The sequence below is a fragment of the Micromys minutus genome, assembly GCF_963924665.1.
Source record: "Micromys minutus genome assembly, chromosome: 1".
In the NCBI taxonomy this organism is placed as follows: domain Eukaryota; kingdom Metazoa; phylum Chordata; class Mammalia; order Rodentia; family Muridae; genus Micromys; species Micromys minutus.
In genome coordinates this window covers 120,583,507-120,605,908 of record NC_137969.1, presented here as the reverse complement: position 1 = coordinate 120,605,908, position 22,402 = coordinate 120,583,507, and the positions used below count along the sequence as shown (strand labels likewise).

Below are 22,402 nucleotides of genomic sequence, written 5' to 3'. Positions count from 1 at the left end.
TTTTAAACCTGAAATTGGGAAAACATAGCTGGTTATAGTGGGGCCACTCCTGTAACCCCAGGTTGTGGGAGGTAGAAGCGGGAGGACTATCAGTTCAAGACCAACCTCTGCCATATAGAGGGTTTGAGTCTGAGACCAGCTTGAACTCTGAAACCTGCTTTTAAAGAAAGAAAAAGAAGGGACAGAATAGAAAGCATAAGAGCCACAGGCTGTACTGTCATTTCCTTAACCTTGCTTGGTACAGACATAGCTCCAGTCACATCAGGATGCTTATGCCCAGCTCCTGAGACAACAAACATTTCCTGAGCCACTGGTGGGGCTGCCTGTGGGACCCATGACTGCTTCTTGTGTACTGTACTAAACTGTATCTTCCTCTGTGGATCCAGTTGACAAAGTGCCTACATAGATTCTGTTTTCATTGTTTTCAAAGATTTATTTATTTATTATATATAAGTACACCGTAGCTGTCTTCAGACACACCAGAAGAGGGCATCGGATCCCATTACAGATGGTTGTGAGTCACCATGTGGTTGCTGGGATTTGAACTCAGGACCTCTGGAAGAGCAGTCAGTGCTCTTAATGACTGAGCCGTCTCTCCAGCCCTCTATTTTCATTTTTACATGCACTGATATTCGTGAAATGGATGAGTGACTTAAAGTGAGCCCTGCAAAGGACTATGAATAACTCCGGTCACCATGCAAGGAGATACATACAGGCAGGAAATAGCAGAGTGTTGACCTCACCTCATACATTCCTCTCAAACACATTATAACAACATGGTGATCCAATCCGACCAGAAGTTGCTGACGGGAAAAAGGCACAAAAGAGCTCTGATCGTATCAAAACTTAGATTCATAGCTCCGGCTCTTATCGGTGACCTTTGTATGAGTAAATGTTATCTGTGTCTCAGGAAACTGGCTAAAAGTATATTTATATGGTTTTAAATAACCATATTATTTTCTTAAAGAATGTGGAGATCACCGACCTAGAACTTTGCTACTCCGAATACAGTTTGCACTGGAATAGCCTGGTCTTTACCTGTCGCTCATGACAAATGCAGTCTTGGGAACCACCAAACACTGAGCCATGACTGTTTTTAGCTTTAACCTCCATCACCCATGGCTCACATGCACAGTGCAACTCAAGAGACACTGAGGTTTTAAAACAAAAGCCTTGAGGAACATGAGTCCTGACAACTCAGCTCTCGTCTATAACTCTAATCAGGTGTTTCTGTTGAAGTTCTGAACCCCAAGGTTTATCATCTTAAATATTTATTATAAGCATCATTCAACAAACACTATAAACCATCTCACCGTAAGTCCCAAATTCCATTATGCAATCTCTGTATAATGGCTGTGTTTTCTCATTACTACCTGTTTACTTGAAAAGAGCATCCGGACCCTGGCCCCCATACAAACTCTGGCCACCCAAGCCTTATCTTTGGATCCCCATCTCAACTTACTTTTGTTTGATCGTCCGCTTTAAACACATAGCAGAGGCTCTGCTGGTGGGCAGCATCCTCCTTAATGAGACAAGCAAAGTAGCTCGGGTCATGACTGTTGTGAATCAGTTTGTGAACACGCTGAGGCTTGCACTCAAAGATGCTGGAGCAGATCAGTGGGTCCCACGGTTGACTTTTCCTCAGGTCAGGCTCACACCGCAGTCCAGAGGGCGAAACCCAAAGGCGGACTTGCTTCGTCCCAGACTCCTTTTTGGAGCACTGGCCACTGAGTCTTCGGACCTCGGCTACCACCCATGGTAGCATGGGCATAGTGGTGAGAGAATGCACAGGTAAGGAGCCCACTAGCTGCAAGCCGAAGTCCACCGAGACCTCGTTAGGGAACAGATGCTTCCTCGCTGTGAATGTGATTGCCTCCATCCTGGGAGAGGTCTGGAGAGCCAGGAAAGCGTGCTACAATTCCCCTACTTTAAATGAAGTAATCTATTTCGCATGCTTCTAAGGGCAGAATCCTGGGGGAGAAAAAACAGGGCATTAGAATTTAATGAAGCCGCAGCATCAGCTACTTGCAGAGTTGTTCCTCCAGAATTTAACAGTCTGAAACTGAAACGTATGAAGAAATGGCTACTTGTTCAAATAAACCCTTCCTAAAATAAGATTTTCTGAAATGGTGTTACACCTAAAATTAACCAGTTACACCTAAAAATGGTGTAACTGTCACACTCACCGTGGGACACAAAGACCCTACTGGGAATCTGTTGGACAATATGAGCTTCATATTGCCAGGGGGAGAAAATCATGGTGCAGGAGGGGCTAGAGAGAGGGCTCAGAAGTTAGGACCACTTGTTGCTCTTATGGAGGACCTAAGCTTAGTTCCCAGCACCCACATGGTTCACAGCCATCTGTAACTCCCGTTCCTGATATCTCCTCCTCACTTTTGCAGGCTTTAAGCATGCATATGATTCACAGGCATATATCATATGCATACATACATGTAAACAAAACACACATAAAATGAATAAATCTAACACACAGAGAGAGAGAGAGAGAGAGAGAGAGAGAGAGAGAGAGAGAGAGAGAGAGATTAAGAGCACAGGAGAAAATGAGATGACTGACAGTTTACAGTCTGCTGGATTACTTAAAAATTATGTCATGAAATTTTACTAAGGCAATAAAATTTAGTAGAGGTAGTCCACCCCCAAAGGAATCCAGTGAGGAAGAAAAGTATCAACCATCCTTCTTTATAGTTTTCTGAACTAGACCCATTTTTAACAACTGATTTAATCACTTAGGATACTTTCAAATTTACTTTTTGAACAAAAACCCAGGACCTCTTTCATCCTAGGCTGCTGCCCTACCACTAAGCTACAGCCCCAGGGCATACTCAAATCTTATTCAACTTTACTTGATTTATTATTTTTTTAAGCAAAGCTAGATAGATGGGGTTTTTTGTTTATTTTTTAAATTTATATGAATATTTGACCTGAATATATGCATGTATACCACATTGAATATCTGGTACTCAAGGAGGCCAGAAAGGGGCACAGAGTTCCATGGGAACTGGCATTATAAATGGTTATAAGCCTCCACGTGGGGTGCTTAAAAGCAAAATGGGTCCTCTGTAAGAGCAGTCACTGTTCTTAACTGCCAAGCCATCCTTCTAGCACCAAGAGGTGGTGTTTATTGAGATATTCTAATATAAATTTTAGGCACTAGCATCAGGAGAAAGAAAGAAGATGGAAAGAAACTGAGACATCCAAGAACATGGGTCTGGGCATGGCAAAGCAGAGTCTCCCAAACTCAAAATGTAAAGGGCCCTTCTGGAGTCTGTCTAGGTCAGTGCTTCTCAACCTTCCTGATGCTGAGACCTTTAATACAGTTCCTCATGCTGTGATGACCCCAACCATAAGATTATTTTCTTGTTACTTCACAACTGTAATTGTCTACTGGTGCGAATCATAATGCAAATATTTGATATGCAGGATGTCTGATACATTATCCCCAAAAAGGGTTGCGACCTACCAGTTGAGAACCACAGGTGTAAGGGGGTTGGTTCTGATATTTTGATCAGGAATCTGAGTTTACTAATGCTGATGGTCCTCACCCCCAATTGGTTTTTGATCTATCCATAAAAATGCCAGTGGCTAATAGTTGGGCAGAAAGAAAGAGGTGGGACTTCCAGGTTCCTGTAGGCTAGGAAAGAGGAAGAGAATTGAGATGCTTGGGGGAGGGAGACAAGACAGACTTGGAGCTGCAGAGGAGATCTTCCAGAATGTGGGCGAAAAGGGAAAGCAGACTGAAAGTGTCTTAGGCAGCAAGACCAGTGGCTTCACAGAAGACAACTGGGCAACGAAGCTGAGGACAGACTTAGAGATGTTGAGCTAGGAGTGAAGGTAAGGCCTAGAAGAACCACATAGCCACCAACAAGCCAGTTTTAATGTAAGCCAATGTAGGTATGTCTTTTATTCTCAGACCTGAAATAGCTCCTGGGTGGGGAGAAGCCAGCTGGGACCACAAAGTGGTGTAGCTACAACTACACGATCCACACAGGAGAGGCTCAGACTCACAAGTTCATATTCTATGAACATATCCTTAGTACTTATCATGATCTAAACACTAAGGTAAAGATTAGTCTGATTCCACTCTACCAACAGATGTCAATAGTATCTTTCTAAACCCAAACTCTCTTGATTAACTTCCTTTCTGTATTATCATCATCTACCCTTGAAGTATCTTAAAGGTCATCCCAGAGAATGGTAAAAGCCTTTTGTGCTGAGTTCAATTGCTTATAGCATCTTAAGCTCTATTCACTCCTACCCTGACCCAGCCTTGAGTCCACGCCTCCCTGTAAAGTACTGACTGACACAGGAGAATCTCCATGAAGGGGCTGTACCTGTCCTCTTCACTCTGACTCCACATTACCTGACACAGAGTAGGGCCTACTCAAGGATATTTTAAACTACCTGATACTGAGTCTGACACAGAGTGGGACCGCATGGGTATCTTTTTTATTTTTTAAGATTTATGTATTTATGTGAGTATACTTAAGCTGTTTTTAGACACACCAAACCCCATTACAGATGGTTGTGAGTCACTATGTGGTTGCTGGGGATTGAACCCAGGACCTCTGGAAGAGTAGTCACTGCTCTTAACTGCCGAGCCATCTCTCCAGCCTGACCTCATGGATATCTCAAAGTACAAGAGAATCATTCCCTGTCTTCAAAGGCTGATGTTACTGAAGAATGAGAAGAATGGGCATTTCTTTTCCTTGCCTTCGAACCACCCTCAGCCTCAAATCTCCCTTTTCATTTTCTCACACAAATCTCTCCCCTGTCTCTGCCTTCCCAGGCTGCAATTACATGTTATTAGATGATCAGCCAGCATGTATGAGGGTGATCATGACTCTGGTGATAATAACTCTGGTGCTCACAATTGCATGGCAAGAGCTTACCTGACCATCTCCCCAGCCTTTGTATATTTCCCTTTTTGGGAGTCTTCTGGTTCCTGCCTTACCTGCTGGGTGCTTGTTTTCAGGGTTTGTTTTGTTTTTTTTGTTGTTGTTGTTGTTTTTGTTTTTGTTTTTGTTTTAGATTCACAACCTCTGACCCTATTCTTTCCTCTTATTACACCTGCTTTTCCTTTAGACAACATTATCTTTTGGTGCCAATAACCACATTCAAATACTCATATTACTGGCAAATTTATACACGCTATGTGCTGCCTTGAGGAGATTCTTATGAACCAGGGGATCAAAGTTCTTGAAGAGTGACATGGAAGAGTTCGCATCTGGTCCCAGAGGCCGCCCTCTTGACTACTAACCCCACATACAAAACGAGCTGACCACAGACACTCTAATAATTTCCAGATATTTTTCTCACAGACTCTGAGTTCAAGATCAGCCGTTCATACTTCCAGCTCATCTTCTTTGCTGATGAGCACCTCAGCCTGACTGTAGTTGTTTCACAACTCAGTCTCAGCCCCCTCCCCCACAGAACTTTTCCTGCATCCCAGCAAAGAGCATCACTGCCCATTGACTAGTCATTGCTTCCCACTCCTAGAACAGACACATGAGACAGCCAACTTGGAACGAGGAAAGCTTTGCTCTGGCCTAGGGCTGCAGACCTTCAGACGGTTGGCTGTGCTGTTACTCTTAAGTGAGAGACGTTCTGGCAGAAGGGGTGGCAACTACACCACTTAATTCACAGGAACAGAGGAAAAGGAAGGGCCTGGATTTCCGCCATCTTAGGGACCCTCCCACCTCACAAGGCTCACCTCTTAACAGTCCCATCTTATCTCCCAGGAGTGGCTTCTCACAGACCAAGCTTTTACCACGTGGACCTTCTGGCAGCATTACAGATGGATGCGACACCACTGGCCACAGGCTCTGAGATTCCTCCCCCATCCCATCAGTCCTGACTCTACCATATAAATATATCTGACCTTTCCCTCCCCTAGGGAATGCTTCTGCTATTCTACCAGTATCACACGCCATGAGTGCTACACACGAACATTCTCGACTCCCAAGCTTTATGCCTCTCTAATGTCCTCTTCTGTACACTTTTGGGCTCTTAAGATAAAGAACCAATCACAGTCCCCAACTAAGATGTGGCTTCTCATGGCCTGGTGCCACAGTACATGCTGTTCCTTCCCCCTCTTTAGGACATCAAACGTATCACTGACTATAAGGGGCACATGTGTGTGGGTGTGTGCACATGAGTGCACTTGTAGCTGACACGCTGGCCTTCACAGTTAACCTGCTGACGGAAGAAGAAATAAGACTCCTGAGTGGAAGGTAAAGAACCAACAGCAATGACCAGAGTCAGCATTGATGCTAATTTCCCAACTTCCACGGGCCAGATGACACCTGTCACAATGGATTCTAATAAAAGAAGCTGGGCTTAGAGAACTGCATTATGGGGAGGGGTACATCTTGCACCAGAGGAAGTCACTGTTTCTATCAACTGTAAATGTTTATGGCCGAAACATGATGAGAAATGCAGTTCAGAACAAAGGCATTCCGTGTCCCTGTTCAGGGACTGTGTAGAAGCGTTAGAGACCCACAGAGAAGAATCCTTTCTCAGTCAGCCCCACTCTCATCCTTTGATTCCAGCCTAAATATTTACATCACTGCTAGAGCAACCACAGCCTCTTTCTTCCAAGTAAGTCAGAGCCACCAGCAGCGTGTTCTTTCCGTTACTGAACCCTGAGCCCATTTGTTGTGTTTATTTAAAAGTCTGAATTCAACAGGACTGCACACTTTATAAACTGTTAAGGTTTGGGGTTAGAAAAAAAATCAATATTCAAATTTTAAACCTTTTCTGAGATAGAAATGAAGTCTGTTCTTTACCCTGTCTTCCCACATTTCATATATATGTACGTACATATTTTGTATATGCATGTATTCTAAAAGTAACATTTTGTATTTTGAACATAGCTTAGAACTAATTTTCAAGATTTATTTTTGTTATTTCTAACTATGTACATGTTTATGGGTGTGTGCACATGAATGCAGGGGCCCTTGGAGGTCAAAGGTCTCCCTGGAGCTGGAGTTACAGGCAGTTGTGAGCCACCCAAAGTAGGTGTTGGAAATCAAACTCTAGTCTTCTCAAAAAGAAGTATGCACTTTGAACTGAGGAACCTCTCAAGCCCCAGTGCTTTAGGTTGGCTTTTTTTTTTTTTTTTTTAAAGCCTTTCAAATATTCAAACCTTCAACAATAAAACAATATATCATTTCATGCCTTAAAATATTTTATGAAAGTGGAGTCTCTCCCTCTCATCCTCTAGTCTAGCGCATAGCCACTCTTGGTAACAGATAGCCTTTAAGTTCTTATAATCCAGTAAATAATACTCTCCCCCCTTTTACAGGTAAAAGCCTGGCTTGACGTCCGGCCCTGTAACTGAATCTGCTTTAAGTTCTAACCGTTGACAGCTGCTAATCCCAAGACATGATTAAAGAAACTCTAGAATTAGCACAAATGACAGACCTGGTCTATCAATTATTTTAGGTAATGCACTTTAAAACCAGGTGGCAACAAGCATGACAAAAGTCACTCTCCGCTTTCTTGTCATTTCAGTCCCTCCGTGAACAATCACTCATTGAATTAGTTCTACCATTTTATTGGCAAAAGTATTTGAACGCTTTGGGCACTTCCCTTTCCAACCACCTGCATAGGATTCTGGCGTGGCTGTGAAAAGCAGTTAGACCTTAAGACTGCTTAGAAAAAAATCAAACTGAAGCTCAGTATCATACATAATTATTTCTGAGTAATTCAGATTATTCTGAACTGGCTCCTGCAGGCTCCTGTTCTGAGCAGTGGGTGCTGCTGTTTGGGGAAGTTGTATGACCTTTGGGATGTGTGGCCCAGCTGCTGGAGACAGAAGTGGGTGGACTGCTGGGGACAGGGCACTAAGGCTTTATCCACCTCTGAGTTCAGCCCATGCTCTTTTCCCATTCTGTCAAGACGTAAAGAGCTTCACCATGCTTCCCTAAACACAGGCTGCCCCCTTTTCTCCTGTCAATCACAGCAACACAAGTTGGCCGACTCTAGCCACCATGATGAACTGGTATTTCTTGATCTCATCATGACCCAGAATAATGTCTTCCCCCTTCAGTTGCTTCTGCTTGGTATTTTGTTGAAGCAACAAGAAAAGTAACTAATGCAAGAAGACTCAGGGTAACTTAGGCTAGGTAAATAATCATATTACTTTCCAATCAAAAGTGTCATAAAATAAATGAGATATCCCATAATATTAGCCAATCACCTCATCATTTCCAGAACTATCCCAAGTTGCCTTGCTTTCAGGAGTGAACATTTTGCATTTTAAACTCCCACATGAAACACCAATTGTGAGGTCTCTTCTGTCTTGTACCCATAGCAATAAACACTGTGACTTGTTCCCAGGCTCTTGTTAGTAAAGTCATGTGACAAGCCTGAACCTCTAAGATAACCTTTAAACATAGCTACCTAAACACAAGAGCATGCTTTTTCTGGAGCCCTTTCAATGATCTTGTTAATGAGATCTGCTACCCCTGAAAGGATGCATTTAAGATTATAAAACTTTTAAGGCAGCCAGGTTCTTTTAAGCCATTTAGGAATTTCCCTCATATATGAAATGAAGTGGCTAGATTCTAGAGAAGTGACTTGTCTAAATTAAGTGACAGATTTGGGGCAGTTCAAGCCCCTGACTCCTATCCACAAGCTGGAAAGAACCTCGATTTCCCCCATAAGAACACTTCCAAGAGTGACGTTAAAAAAGCAAGTCTCTTAACTTCTCCAAAATCCGAAGTTTACGCTTATAGGAGAATAAAATAAGATCATCTCCAAGTTTCTTCTGTTTCTAAAAATCTGGTGACTATGATTTCCATAATGCGGGATACCAAATGTCCTCCACATTGTGTGAGGAGATAAAGCGGCTTCCAACTTTGATTTAAGGACAAAAATGTGGGGGAAGTACATGAAGGCTAAGAACAAGAGGAACCATGTTCAGAAGCTATGCAGTGGGAACCCCTGGCTCTGTGGTACCCCATCCCAGCCAACCACAAAGGATAGGATAGAATTTTTCAATAGCTGGCCTGGGCAGTTTCAGCTGTGCCCTGTCCAAATGCTGGCAGAAGGGTACCAGGGCTCAGTGTGGTTTGGGTGGATGCCCTAGGGTCATGTTCAAAAAGACTGGCACTCAAAGTGATCATGTTAAAAAAGGATGGAACCTTTAAGAGAAGGGACCTAGTGTTGAGTGGTTGAATTGAGACCCCCATCATGAAGAGATAAATACCCCTCCCATGCAGTGAGTTATTTTAGCAAGAATATATTAGTTCTCACCAAAGGGGATTACTACAAAGGAGTCTGGTCCATCCCCTCTTTGCTACGTCCCCTCTTCACTGAAAACCTCTACATCTCACACACCCTCAACTTCATTTTGCTCTTCACAGTGCCATGTCACAGTCACGGCATCCTTACCATATGTCTGTCCCTTGACATCCTAGTTTGGTTTCTGTTGCTGTGGTAAGACACTGACCAAAAGCAACTTTGAGGGGGAAGGGTTTATTTGGCTTACACTTCAACATTACCGTATACTACTTGCAGGGCAAGAGCTTAAAATAGGAGCCTGGAGGCAGGAACTGAAGCCAAGACCATGGAGGAATGGTGCTTACTGGCTTGCACTTCATGGTCTGCTCAGCTGGATTTAGTATACAACCTACAACCACCTGAGTAGGGGCAGCCCCACATCAATCAGAAAAGAAGGATATGCTCACAAGCCAATCTGATGGTGATAGTTCCTGAAACAAGAGTCATTCTCCCCAGGTGATTCTTGGCTTGTGTCAAGCTGAGAAAAACTAACCAGCATATGGGGTGTTTGGGATCTCACCAGAAATGTAAGCCAAATAGGTTTTCCCCCCTTTTGAAAAATATCTAGCCAACAGGGTATAATGGTGTGCATGCCTCTACTTTTAGCATTTGGGAGGTAGAGGCAGGTGGCTCTCTGTGAGTTCAAGGCCAGCCTGGTCTACACAGTGAATTCTAGGACAGTCAGGGCTACACACTGAGACCCTGTCTTGAACATCAAGGTTTTCAGTCTCAGGTATTTTAGTTATAGTGATGTGTGCCTGTGAACACACTCGTGTACACACACACATACACACACAACACACAAAAGATTAAGGCAAAAGAGAAAGAGGCAGAGAAAAGGGGGAGGGGCTCTAGTTCCCAGCCAGGTTAGGAAATAGAACACATCAGTCAGCTGTTGGGGAACCTAGAGAGAAGTGGGAAGTTTCCTGAGAGCCAGTCTCTTCCTATGAGGCAGTGCTTTAGTCAAGTAGATCTGGGTAGAGCTGCATTGCAACCTTGTACTCCATTCTCACACAGTGTGACCACTGCTTACACACAGTATGATCACTGCTTAAGCACATGGCTGTCATTTCTCCCTGTTCCAGCCAGAGGAGTGATCAAATAAAGATGGTCCTTGCGGAGGTGGACAAGGAGTGACCCCAAGCTTTTCATCTTCTCGAATGCTAGGAGTCGGGGTGTGCCTCTCTAATTTGACATTTTGGGATGGCTTCTTATAAAAGTCAGAGCTAATTCAAGCTAGTCCTGTAGCCTGTCGTGCCCGCTTCTTATATTGTCTTACACTTTGTTACACAGTTGTGAATGACCCCTGCCTCCTGCCTGGCTGCTTTGAGTAGCAACTACAGTCAACACAAAACAGTGAAGTGTATCCACTGACTGACTGAACTCTCAGCCACCACAGGCAACGGAATGAGGAAAACTGCAAGGGCACTTATCAAGGTCAAATGCTTAAGTACAGAACAGGATTTGAACCTGGCTCTTTTGGCTCTTTTGGCTCTTGGCTTCATGCTTACCCTTTATTGTTGGAGGAACACTTGTAGCTAACCACTTCTTGGATATTTGATGCAGATGCTCACAACTGAGAGGGCTCAGCTTCATCTTCCCATTTCACCGAAGGGGTTAGCTCTCTAATTACTGGTAAAGGCAAGATTTGAACCCAGACCTGTCTTGTGTACAACTCCTGTTCTTCTCACTCAAATAGTATCATTACCCCTCGAGCATGTTTCTAATTGAGGTAACTTGTTTGTTCTACCTAAATTTTCCATGGCCTTTGAAATTCAAGCTTAATGTCAGAGTTAAAATATAAAGTAAATAAACATGATAATAAATAGCAGTAATTTTAATTAGGTTCCAGGCATATTTTAAGTGCTCTAAATGTTTATGTTCGTAAATTCTAACAAGCCCATTAATATTGTATTACTTGGGAAGTACAGATTCATTTATTCCATATAATATTTGCTTTGCTATTATGTTTTTATTTCTATACTAGATATTGAAGCCAGGGCCTCATCCACACTAGGCAAACACTCCAACACTGAGCTATATCCTCAGCCCCCCTTGCTTTTCATTTTAAGACAGAATATTGCTTAATTAACTAGGCTGGCTTCCAACTCTCCATCCTTCTGCCTCAGCTTCTGCAGTAGTTGGAATTGAAGGTGTGTACCACCCTGCTAATAAGTAAATAATGATTTGCTGAAGTTAAAAGAAGTTGTTATCTTTTGATGGAATTTGTTTGGTTTGGTTAGGGTTAGAATTGTCTGTAATCAAGGAAAGCCACAAACTCACTACATAGCCAAAATTGACCTTGGTCCTCCCGGGCCTCTTCCTCCCAGAATACTAGGGATTACAGATTACACCACCACACCCAAGATAGGTATTATCTAGTAAGAGAGAATTGGTTGCTGTTATCTCGATGGAACACCAAACTCAGAACAAATTGTATTTGTTAGTACTAAGGCATATTTCCAACTCTTCTTGATCTCATTAGAGCTCAAGTGTTAGGGAGAAAGGGGGCAAAGACAGCAAAACCGGCTTGCACAGGGGCCACTCTGAAGACAAAGTCTGTTCATCAGCTCCTGGGATGTGAATTCTACATGCCCTGGTGGCTGCTGGAGCCTTCCGGTCATTTTAATGACAGATTATGCTTCTCCAAGTTTAATGTCCAAGAACAGAACAGGGCTGACAAGGCTGAGAGACAGATCAAGTACTGGGATTACCTCAGTCATTAAACTTGAGAAGGGCAGTAAAACAGAAAGGGCAAGGCAAAATAATTCTCTCTCTCTCTCTCTCTCTCTCTCTCTCTCTCTCTCCTCTCGTTCACACACACACACACACACACACACACACACACACACACACACAGGTCCTCACATGAGCATATAAGTGTTTTAAGTTTTCTTGAGGATATAGAAATTTGGGGGGTTGGAGCCCACAGGGGTGGGGGGATTCTGGGAGTTTTCGTTTGCTGAGGTAAAAGAGAAGCATATTTAAACAGCACTCTCCAAGCACCCTTGCTACCTTCCTTGCCCCAACTATCAAACATCTGTTGAGGGAGGGGCATTAGGTAGTCCTTCCCTAGGGGCACATCCTAGAAAACAATGGGCCAAAGTAGCTCCCACCAACACCTGGTTCTGCACCTTGGCCATGGTCTTCTTAGTCCAGGCCTTCTGAGAATGTAGGATCAGAGATTGCCAAAGGCTAGCTAGTGAAGAGATGGGGACAGTCGGTGCTCCTCCAGCCACCCTTCTCCTCCAGATCTCCTTGGGTACTGGGACAAAGCATAGAACTCTCCAGCTCTCTATAGGACATATAAGGGTAGGTTGTGGCAGGGAGGCCCCTTGCAAAGCTCTTCCTTGGTATTAGTAAGTCATAACAACACCATCGCTTTTTCCCTTTTTCTACTGGCTTGTAAACTACTGAACACACACACACACACACACACACACACACACACACACACACAATTCCTTTTAATGGTCCTCTGGTGATTTTAGACCACAATTGGTCCCTTGGTCATCAGTTAATACATGCAGCCTTTTATGGGTACCATCTAGCTCACTGTAGCATCTATCACATGGCACATCCACGACTACTTACAGATAAACTTAGAGAGCTGGCCCCTATAACTTAAAGAGAACAAACGTTAGAAGCACATCAGAGATCCAGCTTTCTGTTCCCAACAGCTGTAAAGCACTTTTCATGCATCTTCCTGACTCCCTAAGGAAGTCCTCAGGGGTTCAAGGGACTGACTGATTCTGCAGAAGGGGAGCCCTGTGAATGCTGAAAAAAGAAAAAAGCACTGCCTGCCTGTGTGAGCTCTCAGCCAAGTGCAAAGGTGGTGAGATGGTGAAAAGTAGCTGGAGGTACTTTCCTAGCTCTGGATACAGCGGCCCTTTCTTCTCCTCCACCCCTCCCACCTAGAGCAGGCTCCACAAACAATAAAGCCTAAGTGTGGACAATCTGTGACTCCCCGGAATCCCAATTCAGATCTAGGGGGCTCAAAGGGAGCTCTTTTATCAATGTAGATGCAATGCAAAAAGTTTAGAAGTTTAGACTTGTAGAGACAGCTGCATTCCCTGGGTGTGACCCATTTAAATTAGGTCATTCAAAAACTCCCTTCCAACACCTGGCTCTAAATAAAAGAACGCTGGCATTCGCGAAGAGGATGAAAGAGGAGGTTCCTAGGAGGTGAAAGCCTGCCACCGTCAGTAACCCCCCCCCCCCACACACTGAAGTTTTGCTGAGAGGAACAATCATCACTTTCAATTTCTTTTCCTTTTTAAGCAACTTCCGGAGAACAAGCCATTTAAAATAAAATCACAACCAGGAACACCACACGTAGGCGGGTTTCAAACAAAACGACACATCTTTTAGAAAAGAAGAAAACAGCAACAACCTGTGAGTTGGAGTGAGCCTCTTACTCGCGTAGCAACCCGGAAGCTGATAGAAAACAATTAAGCCGGGTTTCAAAATGACCAGCACAGGATGTGCCCATAGAAAGAAATGTTGCATGCACCGAGGAGCTGCCAAAGTTACCGCTGCAAAGTACCCTGAACTTTCCAAAGGTGGCTTGGGGTCACTCTGACGGGCCTCGTCCAAGCTGGATGCTTTACGAACACTTGCGCCCTGGTTCTATTTGGCGGGAGGGAGGGGGAGGCGGGATATGTGAGGAAGAAGAGGAGGGGACCCAAGCACCCTAGTTGCAGCGCAGAAAGCATCAAGGTTTCGGTTCCCTCCAAGCAGGGGACAACAAGGTAGCTCTAAAATCCTGCCTCTTCACCCTCCCCCACCAGAGCACCCCTAGAGACCCAACAGCAACGCCCTTGGGTGGCGGGACCGCGCCTTCTCTGGAACTCAGGGGCGTGCAGGAAGTGGAGGGCTGTCCCGCACCCTAAGGATACAAGGTGAAACCTACCAGTGAGATGGCGCGCTCAGAACTCCGGGCTGAGCTGGGGTGCGCAGATGCTCCCGGGCACCCAGAAGATGGCCTGGGCGGGCGGGGCGTCCATGGTACTCAGAGACTGGCTGAGCTCTTGCCGCCTCACGCTGCTGGGGTGGAGATCGCTCCACAGTCACTGCTTCTCTTGCGGGTTGAAGAGACGGCGGGTCCGAGGTGGCTTGCAGCAAAGCAACAGGCACCGCGGTGTGGTCGGCGGCGGCGACAGCAGCTGAGGAGGAGGAGGAGGAGGTGTCTGCGCGCGGCTTGCTCGCGTTTCCTCCTCCCGGGCTGGGCGAGCGCGGGGGAAGCAGGGGCGGGGGAGGGGGCAGCAGCTAGGATCTCTCTCCCTAGTGGGTACCCCGGGAGCCAAGAACAGGACTAGTTGCCCTCCCTTCCTCTCTCTGGCTAGGCGACTCGGCCCAGACTGGCGAGTCACAGGCGAGCAACAGCTGCTGCAGTGCGGGTCCTCCGCGGCCTCCCTCCCTTTGCTCCCCAGCGGTCCATCCTCAACCCGCCCAGGGGCCACCAGGCGCCACCCCACGAGAGCTCGGGGAAGGTGCAAGGATCGCCGCCCCATTCAGCCTCAGCGCGAAGTCCTGGCCCAAAATATTCCCTGCGTGCTCACACGTGATTATGGCCCTCGCGGCGGGATGTGGTCACACTCCGAGGTAGCTCTACCCTCGCTGCTTTGGCCTGCGAGGCTCTCAGCAGGTGGTAGTGGAGCACGCGCTCCCGTAGGAATCCTCCTTCTCTGCACTCCTCCGGAACCGACGGAGAGATCATTGCGCAGCATACCCGCAGGCCACCCGGCCACCAGCCCTCCCCGCATCATCCTTCTTGCACTGGGGTCGAATGGCAGGAGGAGGGAAACCAGGAACCGAAGCAGGACCGGACGCTGGCATTCCAGGCAGGAAAATCGGGGACTCAGAAAAACACCCGGGCTGAAGTGCCCTCCACGGATTAGTGGCCACTAAACCCATCTCTGGCCAGGTTCGGGGAGTGACGCAGAGCCCGGACCGCGCGCTTTTTCCCTCCCTGCTTGCGGAGCACACACACACACACACACACACACACACACACACACACACATACACACACACACACACACACACACACACACAGACACACGCACTGCGCGCCTGTGTACATGCCAGAGAGCCACAAAGAGCTCTCAAAGCACCAGAAGGGATCCAAGAAAAGTGAGCCGTGCTCGTGGGAACGACTGTCTTGAAACTCTCTGTAGCTGTCTTGTGGGTTAACTCATCCTTTATTACAACATAGTTTTTCTTCCTCGATTCAGTTCTTAAAAAAAAAAAAAAGGTAAGGAATAGATAAAGCCAAGAATAGTCTAGGGAATTGTGTTGATTGGTTTATGGAAATTGCTCAGCAGAACAGGATCAGGTTATCCAGTTAAATTATACTGTCTTCGGCAACATGCCATTGCTGTTTTTCATGCTTTTACCTTCAACCCCATTGTTAAGTTGTCCTCTCTCTGTGGCCTACAGACCATGCCTTCCTCTAGAAGGTCACCATGTCAAGACAGGTGACCCACCAGCCATTTCAGGAGCGTCACACCCACCTTTCTTTCAAACATGCCTACAAGATGATGTTTGAGCCTGTTGCCTAACTACCCTGCCTTGCAGTCCTGTCACAGAAGGGACAGAGAATTTCTGGACCATACTTACAGGGTAGGGCCAGAGCCATTTCATCTGAGCCAACTCATCTACCATTTTCTTTCCTTGTCTTAACCCTGCCACCTCCTCCCTCTTAAACTTCTGGTCCTGGAGTACAGGAGGCATAGCAGTCAAGCAGAGGCCAGATGGGAAAGGAAGGCAGTGGCTGTGTAGAGAAGAGCCTGGTCGTCCAGGCTCCAGCCAGTATTGGTAGGAGGGGGAGAAGTTCATTCCCCATAGTCTCCCACAAATTCCAGCCCAGAGACATACAACTTAGCAAGCAACCATGCTCTAACCCTGACCTGGGTTGGGAAAGGGTTGTGGCTTTGGAACTAACAGGTATTTCTACATCACCTTTCTAGTTCCCAGGGACATTTAGTGTCCAGAAATGATGATGAGAAAGTTTACAGAACTTTATAAAGCAGAATTCATCTATAACTTAACACACAATAAAGAATTCTGGACTTGAAAAAAATAAAAACCTTAACTGACTTATTCTGGACATCAGGAGACAGCCTGCCTACTTCACCCTTTGGTTTCCAGCAGCTCAGGAAGAAATAGTCTCTAGTAGAGTAAAGCTGGCATGTGGGATTTTCAGGGTAAAGACTGTCAAATAGGAAAAGAAGTCTGTAGTCTCACTGTAAGCGGTGCCAGCCAAGCTCTGCGCACCCATCTGCAGGTGTTCTTGTTATAGGAAGGAAGTAGCTCCTCCTCCTGAGGCATAGGTACAGGAGTTCCAGCAGAGCCCCGCACACCATCTCCAACAGCCTGGGCCTGAGTGTCACCGCAGAGTTCCTTCTGGGCTATGGGATGATATTGGGCCGGTTGAGTTAAATCATCAATAACCCTCTGTGGTTCTGCCTCTCTCAGAGAGGAAGCGGGGAGAGGGAGAGAGCACAAACACGCAGGAGCTCTTGGATAGACTATCTTGGTGGCTTGATAGGTAAAATCCATCTTTCTCAGTCATGGATGCTGTTTGGTTGCCTTTAGACAATCTCTGCACTTGCTTCCCTGCCCCCAAGCCTCTGCGCACAGCATTCTTTTTAGGGCTCTCTCTAGAGAGTCATTCCTATGCTCCAAATTTAGTCATTTGCAGTATAATTAATTATTTATTGGCAAATACTAGCAATAGTAATACCAGCTCTAAGATAGCTGCAAGCTTCAGAAAATAAAACCTGCCGTTCCAGTAGAAAGCCCGGAGACAAAGGAAACAGGCCAATTGGCTTTTTAAAATGTAAAAGGAGCCACTTTAAAAAATCTAGTTTTTGGTTAATGTAGAAAGAAGACCTTTAATGACTAGGGGCCAGGGATGCGGCTTGTTCAGAAGAGTGCTGCCTAAGCTGTAGGAAGAGCTGGCCCTGAGGCTCACCCAAACTAAGGGAAGGTGTGTGTGGCCATAATCCAGCAAAACGGAAGTAGAGGAAGGAAGACTAGCAGTTTGAGAGGAACCTAGGTTATATGAGACTCTATCTCCAAAACAATAATATTTAAAACAAAATAATGATTAGAAGATTTTTTTCCTTTTGAGACAGGGCTTTACTATGGAGTCTGAACTGTCCTCAAACTTGAAATCCTCTTGCCTCTGGAGTTCCGGGATTACAGGTGCGCACCAAACCTGGCTATTACTAAATACATCATGTAGGTTCATATTCCCGAAGAAATCAAATCCTAATTGTTGCCACAATACATTTTTACTTAGTTTCCAAATATGCATGTTAAGGTAAGAGGTCTTAATCAATGGTCCCTTTCCAAAACTGGGCCCAGAAAGACAAAAGTTAAGATGACAATGGATGGAATCCTGGGATGCCAAAGTGGCTCACCCATGGCCTGCTGGTGGCTTTCTGGACACATAGGTGGACAGGCTCCTGAGCAAGTCTGTGGTCTGTGGGAAAGCGTACAAGACTGGAAGGGACGCAGCTTCCCAGCAGCCTGACGGGTTCACTCCCGAAGAGGGATCCAGGTCACATCCATGCATCTTAATTAGTCACCAGAGCCATTCTTCATGACAGGAAAACAGATTAAAGTCAAGAGCAGAGCTATATACACTGACCTGCCTCGATGTGGTCCTTGAATTTACCTCCTGAAAGGCCCGGGAATAACAAAGTGTGTTGTAAAAAGTTAAAAAAACGAGCAGGCAGATTTTGAATTTCAGCACCTGGGGTACACAGAAGTCTGAGTGAGTGAAGAGCTGGAATTTGCTACGGATGGGGTGACATACATCTGTGTGGACTGAAACCAGAATGTATACTCCAGCCTGGGCACAGGACTTCTGGAAAGTGTCTGATCTCCTTTTATGGACAAAGCAGATAAAACTCCGAGTGCTAGCACCACTTCCCTTTTCAGCAGCTTCTCCCAGCTCTGCGGCGCATGCTCCATGCAGCCTGCTGATAATATCCAGCCTTCATGTGGGGTTCCCACTTCCTATCTGAGTGAGTTATGAGTGTGGGCAGGAAACACTAAACGGTACATGGGCTGGGTAGCACATCATCCCTTATTATAAAGTCTGCATTTGGCTAAGCTCAACAAGACTCTTTCTGTGCATTCTTGGAGCGAATCAATTTATCTCACCCAAAGTGGGTAAACTGAGCAAGCTTCCCACCCTGCAGGATCCCCCTCTTCTTAGCCTGCTGCATCCTGAGAAATCTCAGCTGGAATGCCGTAGCTGGCTAACAGCTTCCTGCTGCTGTCTGCACTGTCTTGGGTCTATTCTCAACACAGGTGTTAAAGTACCAATTGGGTCATTTGAGCCTCCCCATGGCTCCTCAGACTTCCCAGAGTAGATATCTAAAGTTAGTAGCATAATAATTATTAAAAATTGATGTCATAAAATAATAGCTGATACTGTTCTAATTATTGAATAAAAAGAAATTAAAAGGAAAGGACGTGGCTGCTCCTAGGTACAGTAAAGGAGAAAGTTTATTATAGCTGAAAGGGCATAGCCAGAGGCAGGAACATCTGAGAGTCCAGAGTTCCTGAGCAGTGCCCAGTGGGAGAGGTGGGAAGGGAAGGGAGAGGAGAGAGAGGGGAGCCAGCCAGCAACCAGGAAACCAAAGGGACAATAAAATAAAATAAAATAAAATAAAAAGGCAGGTAGCCTAGATTTTATAAGGAAGAGCCTCTGGGGGAAGGGCAGCCCAGTCCCAGGGTAGAGGGTGGGGTATACCAGTCATACCCTGTAACACGCAGTGACTGACGGGTGCAGGGAAAACCTGGAGACCAGGTCTGCTTTGACGTGTTAAAAGAGCACCTCAGCCTTTTGTCCTTTGAAACTTAACAATTATATATAGCAATGGCATCTCTTCCCCTTTCGTGCCCCACTGACTCTGCTTCAGCCACACTGACCTTGTCACTCATAGCCACAGACATACTGATTCATCAGGGCGTTCCCTCTGCCCAGGTACACTGCCCCCAAGTGTCTCTGCTATCCTCTACGTAGTACCATCTCCAGAAGGCCTTCTGGATCAATTTTTGAAAATGGAGCCATTGTTGCACGCACACAGGCACACACACACACTTCTTTCCACCTTTATTGCTCTTCATCTCTCTACAGCCTTTGCCCACTCCTATGCTGTATTGGTGAAGTGTCTGTCTCATTTGTCATCTGTCTTTCCCTAGAAGCAAAGAAGGTTGTTTCAGTTTCGGCTCTGTTTTCAAGGCATATACTGGATGTCAGAACATAGTGCACACTCAGTAGCTATATGTTGAATGAGAAAACAGAGAGGAATAATTTATGATGCGGCCGGAGATAGGGCACAGCAGTTCATAGCACATTTCGCTCTTCCAGAGAACCAGAATTTGATTCACAGCCACCTGTGACTCCAGCTCCAGGAAATCCAGACACACATCCACATATGTATCCACATGTGTGTGTGCTCCCACACACATAATAAAAATTAATCATTTTAAAAATGATGATGCATGGTTTTAAGGAGTTTGCTAACTCTTTCTAGGACCTTGTACCTCAAGATTCATAGCTGTGGGCTGTAGAGAGGGCTCAGAGTTAAGAGCACTGATTGCTCTTCCAGAGGTCCTGAGTTCAAATCCCAGCAACCACATGGTGGCTCACAACCATTTGTAATGGGATCTGATGCCCTCTTCTGGTGTGTCTGAAGACATCTACAGTGTACTCATATACATAAATAAATATTTAAAAAGAAAAGATTCACAGCTGTGCTGTCTGTCTGTCTGCCCCAGGTGAACTGAATATTTAGCTATCAACACAGGACCTGATTTCCAGAGACACTGAAAAGTCACTGAGCCCTCTCCTGGAGGCAAGGTTTGTCAAAGGCTTGTTTGACAAAATATGATTTCACAGACCCACATAAAAAATACACAGTCCTGCTAGCTCCCTATGTTAGAAACAAACAAAAATGTCAGTGTCCTACAAAATACACACAGTAAAACTTGCTTCGTAACTCTTGTATAAAGAAAGCGACAGACACAGACAGTGCTAGTGAACACATGGGTAGCCAGAATGTCTACCTCTGACCCAGGTAGCATTTGCATCTCATGCCATAAGTGGGGAACTTTCTCTGGTTTCTTCTTGTGGTAAATTATGCAAAGTATTCAGTGACAACAAGAACATCCCAAGATGGGCTATATTCTCCCGACAAAACAAGAGTAGAAACAGCTGGGGTAAATGATCTTCACCTGTAAAAATTAATCACACACACACACACACACACACATGGTGGGGGGGAGATGAGGGGAGGGAGGGAGAGAGAGAGAAGGGGGAGGGAGAGAGAGAAAGAGAGAGAGGGAAAGGAAAATGAAGGAAAAGAAAGGAAAGGAATGGAATGAACAAAAGGAAAAAGGCCCTGGTTGCTTAAAATAGTGTGAAGTAGCTGTAGCCTCCTGACCTGTGAGAGCCTGGAGGGCAGAGAGGTGGGGGTCCCCTCGAGATAGGGGTGTAAGAGGAGGTTTAGATCTCCAGGGATAGGGGTGTAAAGAACATGCTAACACCAGACCAGGCTGGAAGTTTCGTGGGATGCAGACCCAGGAAGCTGAGGGGGCTGGGCTGTGTTGCTTTGTCACTGTACCCCCTAAGTCCCTCCCTGTTCCTATCTGTCCTCTCCTATCCCTTCCCAGGCAGAAACTCAGAGCACTGCCCACTCTCTGAAAAAGATCTAGGGGAAAAAAAACCTAACTAAACAAAATGAAAAACCATGTCCTTCCCTATCCTAGATCAAAGGGGATGATGGTCTGACTGAGACCCGGGGTTGGAGGTGCGAAGTCACAGAAACCGGGGCGACTTGGAGGAGAGTTCACGGAGTCTGAAGCATGAATACCGGTGTAGGGACTCAAAGCTCACACAAGTAATACAGAGGTAGGTGAGAAGGCAGAAAGCTATGGGAACGTGGGAAGGAAATGGAGCCCTTCCACAGCTGGGGACCATTCATTCCAGCACAACTAGAGAGCTCTGGGAAGACTGCTGACACAGAGATGTCGTTTATTTTAAGAACGCTAAAATAACAGGAAACGGGGTTTACACCTAGTGTGATGGTTACGAGCTCACTCTTCTCCTGGATATTTTCTAGACCTCTCACAAATACGATCATTATCCTTGGCTTACAGTTAGGAAAGGTGTCCTAACCCCTGAATCCAGGTTCTCTACAATGCCCAACGGAAACCCCGCCCCACCGTAGCCCCGCCCACACAGCGCAGGAGCTCTGCTAATCTCCTTTAAACTTAAGCAATTCCCTAAAGATAGTAAGTTAAAAAAAAAAAAAAAAAAAAAAAAAAAAAAGATCACCAGAACTTTTGTGTGTGTGGCTGTTGTGAATCATGGTGTCCTCGAGAAGCTGATACCCACCACTTGGGTGGGTCTCACTCTTTTCAAGCCCTACTTATTGTAATTAATCTTTGTGCTTAAGATCAACATTTAAACTATCCTCTAGTAAACTCCAATTCTGCGGCTTACTGGGTCATCCTGAAATTATCTTCTGCAACAAAGCCCAAAGTCCAGCTTTAACTGGATGAAGGACTCTAAGAAAGAATGTTTCAACTTGCTAGAGGCCGGTCTAATCCCTGGGATCATGGACAATAAACATTCCTGCACGCAGGGCTTGGCTACTTCTTTGTTGTTGTGTGGTTTTGTTTGGTTTTACTGAAGGTGGATTTTTCCCACTACATAATATACCATGACTGTAGTCCCCGCACTTAACTTTTAGTTCTTCCCCACTTCCCCTTCCACACAGATTCACCCCCTTTCTGTCCTTCATTATAAAACAAACGGATAATACTAAAATATAATAAGATTAAAACCAAAAAGTACTACATCAGAATAGGGCAAAACAACCAACTAACCAGAAGGAAAGGTACACGAGACAGATACGGACACGGAGACCCACTTGTTCACATACGCAGGAATCTCATAAAAACACTAAGCTATAAGCCATAGCCTATACACAAAGAACTTGTAGGGTAAAAAAAGAGAAAATATATAAATAAAATAAAAATAAGATAAAATTGGCCTGGGGCGGGCGGC

At 45.4% G+C, this 22,402-nt stretch overlaps 1 protein-coding gene across 1 annotated transcript in view; it reads right to left on the bottom strand.

The window, feature by feature from the left end:
* TBC1D1 (TBC1 domain family member 1) overlaps positions 1-15,035 on the bottom strand; it is a 180,099-nt gene extending 165,064 nt beyond the window's left edge. The window contains 2 exon segments of the mRNA XM_080932552.1: positions 1,463-1,971; positions 14,219-15,035. Coding sequence (XP_080788678.1) covers positions 1,463-1,879 — 417 coding nt within the window. The 5' untranslated portion in view covers positions 1,880-1,971; positions 14,219-15,035.
* Between the last annotated feature and the right edge of the window lie 7,367 nt (positions 15,036-22,402).